At 48.2% G+C, this 8,922-nt stretch overlaps 1 protein-coding gene across 1 annotated transcript; it reads left to right on the forward strand.

The window, feature by feature from the left end:
* The first annotated feature begins 665 nt into the window (after positions 1–665).
* LOC130747329 (serine/threonine-protein kinase UCNL-like) lies at positions 666–2,118 on the forward strand. Its single transcript, XM_057600228.1, has one exon. The coding sequence runs from the start codon at positions 748–750 to the stop codon at positions 2,008–2,010; it is 1,263 nt and encodes a 420-aa protein (XP_057456211.1). The 5' UTR covers positions 666–747; the 3' UTR covers positions 2,011–2,118.
* The last annotated feature ends 6,804 nt before the right edge of the window (positions 2,119–8,922 follow it).

Raw genomic sequence — 8,922 nt, forward strand, 5'->3', positions numbered from 1 at the left:
TGTGTAGTAATGCGACACATGTAATAATCTTACATACATTAATTAAAATGCAGTAGCATAAGAAGTTTTTAACATAACACATCACACTTATATATGCGGTATTAATGGTACCGCACAATATATGTGTGAAAGGTTGCAAAATGCATTCTAATGTTTAAGAATGTGGGGACAAAAATTGTGCCTCACACGACTTAACCACAGAAATCAAAACGGAGAGAAGATCAAGACAATGTTGGAGAAGCTTGATAACCATCAAACTTATCTCAAAGCTCTTCTTAATCTCCACTTGTGAGAAAGATGAAATGAGGAGAACAAGAGAGACGAAGGGAAAGGAGATGGTGAATGGGTATAGGACAATGGAAATGAGAAAAAAGGATGGTTAAAACAAAATTAAGGGGTACATTAAAATACAATGGAATGGTATGAAAATGAAGCCCGCCCTAAAAGAAATGGTGAACGCGATTCCTTCTCCTCAAAGCCGCTCCAAAATAAGTCATTCTCTTCCAAAATTAATACATTGGAATTTTCTCAGATAAGATGACAGCCTAAGTAACCTGCCATTGTTAAGAAAAGAAATTAAGCATCATGCAATAACAAGACTATCACAGTGGGAATAAAAACAGCCTAAACAAACGAAAAAACAAAAAGCAAAACCCAAACCAAAAGGAAGAAAGAAAACGCGATTATAAAAGCCACATACCAACCAACAAAACCATCTCTGTTCCTTCTTTCACCTAAACCCCAAAAATGGATTCCGTTACACCACCTCCACCGTCGCCGGAGCTTGACCTCGACAACCTAAAAGCACTTCAAGTCCTCGGCAAAGGTGCCATGGGCACCGTCTTCCTCGTCCAAGACACCGCAACAACCACCACCTTCGCTCTAAAAGTTGTTGATAAAACCTCCCTCCAAGCCAAACGCGACGCCGACCGCCGCGCCCGTTGGGAAATCGAGGTTCTCTCCACGCTCTCCCACCCCTTCCTCCCTTCCCTCCTCGGCACATTTGAGTCCGACCAAATCCTAGCGTGGGCCCTACCTTACTGCTCCGGTGGTGACCTCAACGTCCTCCGTTACCGCCAAAACGACCGCGTTTTCTCGCCCTGCGTTATCCGCTTCTACCTCGCCGAGATTCTCTGCGCCATCGATCACCTCCATTCCACCGGCATCGCCTACCGCGATCTCAAACCGGAAAATGTCCTCATCCAACACTCCGGCCATGTCACCCTCACCGACTTCGACCTCTCCCGCAAACTCGCCTTCAGAACCACCGTGGATTGTTCAAAAACCTTGCCAGATTCGAAGCTTCCAGAGCCTCAACGGAAAAAGCATCACCACCACCGCCGGAACTTCTCCCGCTGGATCCCCCTCCTCCCGACGGACGTTAAGCATCCGAAGAATCCTCTGAAGAAGGCGAAGTCCGCCAGAGTCAGCCCGGTGAGCCGCCGGAAGCTAAGCTTCTCCAACGGCGAGCGGTCCAACTCGTTCGTCGGAACCGAGGAATATGTCTCGCCGGAGGTGGTCCGCGGCGACGGACACGAGTTCGCCGTCGACTGGTGGGCCCTCGGGATTCTGGCCTATGAGATGCTATACGGCAAAACGCCGTTCAAGGGGAAGAATCGCAAGGAGACGTTCCGGAACGTGCTGACGAAACCGCCGGAGTTCGTCGGGAAACGTTCGCCATTAACGGACCTGATCGAGATGCTTTTGGAGAAGGAACCTACAAAGAGGTTGGGTTACACGCGCGGTGCGTCGGAGATTAAGGAGCACGAGTTCTTCAGAGGAATGCAGTGGGAGTTTTTGACGGAGGTTGTGCGGCCGCCGTATATTCCGGCGAGGGATGACGGCGACGGGGAATCGACGGAGGAATTAGTCGCCGGAAATGGTGGCGTGGATATTAGAGATTACTTCCAGAACTCGAAACCACCGCCGTCGTCGACGCCGCCTTCGCCGTTACCGTCACCGTCTTGTAAATTTAGGAGCAAAAGCACTGTTTCTCTAACAGAATTCTAACGCACGTGTGAGCGTTTGGTCACACGTGTAAGAGTTAGTTATTCGTTTTAGCATCGTTGTAACTGTTGTTATTTCTGTGCAAATAGAATAACGGTAGATTATGGAAAACGGGATTAGCAAAATTAGTTGGTGTAGTTGTAAATTAGTTGTAGAATACGATTGTTTATGAGATTTAACTCGATAAAATGAATGATATTGGTAAACTAAAGTAGGAAAAATGTAAATTTTATTAAACATCATTTCAAGATACATATTTCATTTCGAGTCCCTAAGATAATATATCGAATTCAAGTCATATAAATGGAGAAAACTTATGCTGAAGAGTTAGATTCACCATGGAGTGGAAAGTGGATGATCTCGGCTCAAACATAATTAAAAAAAAAAGTACAAAACAATGTTGGAAATGATAATACAAATAATGATAGAAAAAATGTGCACAAGCTTGTTTTTCTTTTTTCAAAAGGAAAAAGGTAATTATGTGATTTTATAATGAACTAATTTATTTCTTTGTTGCACGTACAGAGTAAAGATTTCATATGTTGAGTATCTAGAATAACATCAATGAATCAATCTTGTTCAAAATTGACATGATTATTATGGTTTTGGACGGAAAGAAAGTGGTCATAAAATTAAAGAGTTTAACAGTGATTTTCAAGGTGCATTGAGTGTGAATCATTTGAAATCATAGCTGTTACCAAATTTTCCCCGTGCAAAGTTCATTTTACCTTTATCCCATTATAATATTTGCAATTTTTCTCATTTGGATTTCTTTTCCGTTACTGTGAACAATATCTAAGAGTGAGTGTAGGTGACTAAAAGCAGGAATGGATTCCAAGACCAGAGGTAACAAGAAGAAGCAGTGTCGGTCAATTTTGAGGATTCATTGATGGTGAAGCTTGGTAGCAGAAAAGGAGTGATTTAAGGACCCACAGTGTTGGAAACCAATTATGTGCTCTTTTGTCTTAAACCGCTACCTGCATCTAGAGTTCCCTCATTTTGCACTTTCACATTTATTGGTTATTGGCTATAGCATATGGTCCTTTCCCAAAAGTGGGTCTGCATATGCAGATCAATTGACAATTCGCAACAAAGAGATTCAAGACTGAGAAACACTTGGGCCTTATGTCTTGGGATTCCATTTCCCTCGACAAACATCTAAAGCTAAGGTCATTAGGTCACTATCCGTTTTGTTTCCACCTCCTAGCTTTAGACAAAATGAGTGGACTGGGCGAGCCCCTAGAGGGGCAACGCCCAGCATGTATCCCGCCCTGAGGCGGGGCCCTGGCCTTCAGATGGGCCTTGATCTCGGAGGCCCAATTGGCCCAATAGGTAGTACCCAAGCTCTATAAATAGGAGGTAGTTATCAATTGTAAGGGACTTTTGGCTCATTTGATGAAGTAACACATAAAATTCAGCATTCTCTCTCTAGCACAATCTCTCTACCCTTAGGTACTATACCTTTCCTCAATGTTCATTCCCAGAACATTTGGCGCCGTCTGTGGGGACTGTAAACTTTCTACTCCCATTCACGTGGATTGATTGTACATGAAGTTACCTCTGATTGTGATTAGGCAACTCTCTGGTTTTCCGATTTTGATTCTGTGACTAGTGTTGGTTTTCCGATCGAGTTTGCATCGTTTCTGGTTTAGATGGAGACTCGACGCAGGAGGCAACATCATTCACCAATGTGACAGCGGATTTCGCCGCCTCGGCGGCCTCATCGTGTGGACCTGGATTCTCCGGTGCGAACGGCAGGAGTACAGTCGCCCTCTCCTCCTCCATCACCACCACCTCCTCCATCGCCTTCACAGGTGGGATCTCGGGAGCACTCACCAGGGAATTCACCTGCTCCGGAACAACAACCGGCGGTGACGCAGGAGCAATGGCGCCATTTGATGCGCAGCATTGGCAACATCCAGCAGCGGAATGAGCATCTACAGGCTCAGTTAGATTTCTACCGTCGCGAGCAGCGAGATGATGGAAGCAGAGAAGCAGATTCCGTGGCTGAGTTCCGTCCGTTCTCGGAAGATGTCGAGAGTGTGGCGATTCCGGATAACATGAAAACGTTAGTTCTGGATTCTTACAGCGGAGATTCCGATCCGAAAGATCATCTACTGTACTTTAATACGAAAATGGTGATAATTGCGGCGTCAGATGCGGTGAAGTGCAGGATGTTTCCATCGACGTTCAAATCGACGGCAATGGCGTGGTTCACAACTTTGCCGCGTGGATCGATTTCAAATTTCAGAGACTTCTCATCCAAGTTTCTAGTGCAATTCTCGGCAAATAAGAATCAGCCGGTGACGATCAATGACCTATACAATATTCGCCAGCAGGAAGGGGAGTCACTGAAAGAGTACATGGCAAGGTATAGCGCGGCGTCGGTAAAGGTAGAGGACGAGGAGCCTCGAGCTTGTGCTTTAGCATTTAAAAACGGTTTGCTGCCGGGAGGGTTGAACAGCAAATTGACACGTAAGCCGGCGCGCTCGATGGGAGAGATGCGTGCTCGTGCCAGCACTTATATTCTCGACGAGGAGGACGACGCTTTCAAAAGAAAGCGCGCGAAGTTGGAAAAGGGCGACACGTCGCCCAAGCGCGTGAAAAAAGATAGGAGCGGCGAAGATAAGGGGGATGGCAAACAGCAGAGGCCAGGTAAGGGGAAGTCGGTATTCAAACCGACCAAGGAACAGTTGTATCCACGGCGCGATGATTATGAACAACGTCGGCCTTGGCAATCTAAGTCTCATCGCCAGCGGGAGGAAACTGATATGGTGATGAACACAGATGCATCGGATATGCTCCGAGGGGCAAGCGACGCAAATCTAGTGGATGAGCCGGAGGCCCCAAAGTATCAGCCACGGGACGCCAATCCCAAGAAGTGGTGCGAGTTCCACCGGTCCGCCGGGCATGATACGGATGACTGTTGGACTTTGCAGCGGGAGATTGATAAGTTGATTCGGGCGGGATATCAAGGAAATCGTCAAGGCCAGTGGCGCAATGGTGGCGATCAAAACAAAGCGCACAAGCGGGAGGAGGAGCGAGCGGACACTAAGGGCAAGAAAAAGCAAGAATCAGCGGCTATCGCCACAAAAGGGGCTGATGACACGTTCGCTCAACACTCAGGACCGCCCGTCGGGACCATCAACACCATCGCCGGGGGATTTGGCGGCGGTGGCGACACTCATGCGGCGCGTAAGCGCCATGTTCGTGCCGTTAATTCCGTTCATGAGGTCGCTTTTGGATTCGTACACCCTGACATAACAATCTCGATGGCGGACTTTGAGGGGATAAAGCCTCATAAGGACGACCCGATTGTGGTGCAGTTAAGGATGAACAGTTTCAACGTTAGAAGGGTACTCCTGGATCAGGGTAGTTCGGCTGATATTATCTATGGTGATGCATTTGACAAGTTGGGACTAACTGACAATGATCTAACTCCATACGCGGGAACCTTGGTAGGTTTCGCGGGGGAGCAAGTAATGGTGCGGGGATACATTGATCTAGACACAATATTTGGGGAAGACGAGTGTGCTAGGGTTTTGAAGGTAAGGTATCTGGTTCTCCAGGTGGTAGCATCCTACAATGTCATCATTGGGCGAAATACATTGAATCGCCTTTGTGCTGTAATTTCGACAGCCCACTTAGCGGTCAAGTATCCGCTAAGCAGTGGAAAGGTGGGAAAGCTGAAGGTGGACCAGAAGATGGTGAGGGAGTGTTACAATAATTGCCTTAACTTGTACGGCAAGAAGAGTGCGTTGGTTGGTCATAGATGTTATGAAATCGAAGCTTCGGATGAAAATCTTGATCCCCGGGGCGAGGGGCGAGTAAATAGGCCCACGCCAATTGAGGAAACGAAGGCGCTAAAGTTTGGCGATCGCACTTTGAAGATTGGGACCAGACTGACGGAAGAGCAGGAGACGCGCCTGACAAAACTGCTTGGGGAGAACTTAGACTTGTTTGCTTGGAGCTGCAAAGACATGCCTGGAATTGATCCAAACTTCATATGCCATCGATTAGCATTGAATCCAAGTGTCAAGCCAGTTTCACAACTTAGGAGGCGCTTGGGTGGCGACAAAGGGAAGGCGGTGCAACAGAAGGTCGACAAGTTGCTGGCGGCAGAGTTCATCAGGGAAGTGAAGTATCCGACGTGGTTGGCGAACGTCGTAATGGTGAAGAAGGCGAACGGGAAATGGCGAATGTGTGTAGATTACACAGACTTAAACAAAGCATGTCCAAAAGATTCGTATCCCCTTCCCAGCATCGATAGCCTTGTTGATGGTGCCTCGGGCAACGAACTGCTTAGCTTGATGGATGCTTACTCTGGCTATCATCAAATCCGCATGCACCCGGCAGACGAGGACAAAACGGCTTTTATGACTGCCAGAGTCAATTATTGCTATCGCACCATGCCGTTTGGACTAAAGAACGCTGGGGCTACCTACCAAAGATTGATGGATAGGGTTTTTGCTGGGCAGGTGGGAAGAAACATGGAGGTTTACGTTGATGACATGATTGTTAAATCAGTACGAGGTTTAGACCATCATCAAGATCTGGAGGAAGCATTTGGCGAAATAAGGAAGCACAGTATGCGCCTCAATCCGGAGAAGTGCTCTTTTGGTGTTCAGGGGGGCAAGTTTTTGGGATTCATGATCACATCCAGAGGAATCGAGATAAACCCAGAAAAATGCAAGGCGATTCAGCAGATGAAAAGCCCTTCCAATGTGAAAGAGGTCCAACGTTTGACGGGGCGAATAGCAGCTTTATCTCGGTTTCTTCCCAAGTCCGGTGACAGATCTTTTCCTTTTTTCAAGTGTCTTCGTAAGAATGTCGCATTCGAGTGGACGGCGGAGTGTGAGGAAGCTTTTGTTCGCCTCAAGGAACTCCTATCGTCACCACCAATCTTGTCGAAACCAATGCAGGGACACCCGCTGCATTTGTATTTTGCTGTGAGCGATAGTGCTCTGAGTTCTGTGATGTTGCAGGAGATAGATGGCGAGCATCGAATTGTTTATTTTGTTAGTCACACACTCCAGGGCGCGGAGGTCAGATATCAGAAAATTAAGAAGGCGGCGCTGGCGGTCCTCGTCACCGCCCGGCGGTTGAGACCTTATTTTCAGAGTTTTCCCGTAAAGGTGCGGACGGATTTGCCCTTGAGACAAGTATTACAAAAACCGGATTTATCAGGTAGATTGGTCGCCTGGTCGGTTGAATTGTCAGAGTATGGTTTGCAATACGATAAGCGGGGCACGGTTGGTGCGCAGTCACTAGCTGACTTTGTAGTCGAGTTGACTCCAGATCGGTTTGAAAGAGTGGACACTCAGTGGACTCTCTTCATGGATGGATCCTCCAATAGTAGTGGCAGCGGCGCGGGAGTAACGTTAGAAGGGCCGGGGGAACTAGTGTTGGAGCAATCTCTGAAGTTCGAGTTCAAAGCAACGAACAACCAAGCAGAATATGAAGCTCTCATCGCCGGATTGAAGTTGGCGCGGGAAGTGAAGATCAGGAGTTTGTTGATAAGAACGGACTCACAATTGGTGGAGAATCAAGTGAAGGGAACTTTCCAGGTCAAAGATCCTAATCTGATCAAGTACCTTGAGCGGGTACGGTATTTGATGACACTCTTTCAAGAGGTCGTGGTGGAGTACGTTCCTCGGGCAGAAAATCAGCGGGCGGACGCGCTAGCCAAACTGCTAAGCACGCGGAAGCCCGGCAATAACAAAAGTGTGATTCAGGAAACGCTGGCGTACCCAAGCATCGAAGGCGAGCTCATGGCCTGCGTGAACAGAGGGAGAACATGGATGGATCCCATAATATCTATCTTGGCGGGGGACTCGGCAGAAGTGGAGCAATGCACGAAGGAGCAGCAGCGGGAGGCGAGTCACTATACTCTCATTGACGGACACTTGTATCGCCGTGGTTTCTCGACGCCATTGTTGAAATGTGTACCGCCAGAGAAGTACGAAGCGATAATGTCTGAAGTACATGAAGGAGTGTGCGCGAGCCACATCGGGGGAAGGTCTTTGGCTTGCAAAGTGTTGAGGGCGGGTTTTTACTGGCCCACCCTCAGGAAAGATTGTATGGACTTCGTGAAGCAGTGCAAGGAGTGTCAAGTGTTCGCGGATTTGTCTAAGGCACCGCCAAAAGAGTTGGTAACGATGAGCGCACCGTGGCCTTTCGCCATGTGGGGTGTGGACTTAGTAGGACCTTTCCCGACCGCCAGGGCACAAATGAAGTTTATATTGGTGGCGGTGGACTACTTCACTAAATGGATTGAGGCGGAACCCTTGGCCAAGATTACTTCTGCAAAGATAGTCAATTTCTACTGGAAGCGTATTGTTTGCAGGTTCGGGATCCCAAGGGCGATCGTATCTGACAATGGGACCCAGTTTTCAAGCTGTCAAACAAGGGAGTTCTGCAAGGAAATGGGCATACAGATGAGGTTCGCCTCTGTTGAGCATCCGCAGACGAACGGGCAGGTGGAATCTGCAAACAGGGTAATCCTACGAGGACTAAGACGACGACTCGCGGAGGCTAAGGGAGCTTGGTTGGATGAACTTCCGGCGGTGCTGTGGTCGTACAACACCACCGAGCAATCTACTACAAGGGAAACCCCCTTTAGAATGACCTACGGGGTAGATGCAATGTTGCCGGTGGAGATTGACAACTTTACATGGCGGACTCGACCAGGTTTTGAAGAGGAAAATCAGGCCAACATGGCGGTGGAGCTGGACCTTTTGTCGGAAACGCGCGACGAGGCGCACATTCGGGAAACAGCGATGAAGCAGCGCGTGGCGGCAAAGTTCAACAGCAGGGTTCGTGTCCGAGATATGCAGGTTGGCGACCTGGTCCTCAAGTGGCGATCGGGAGCCCCGGGGAACAAGCTTACTCCCAACTGGGAAGGGCCCTACCGCA

This window comes from Lotus japonicus, chromosome 3, assembly GCF_012489685.1.
Source record: "Lotus japonicus ecotype B-129 chromosome 3, LjGifu_v1.2".
Classification (NCBI taxonomy): Eukaryota; Viridiplantae; Streptophyta; class Magnoliopsida; order Fabales; family Fabaceae; genus Lotus; species Lotus japonicus.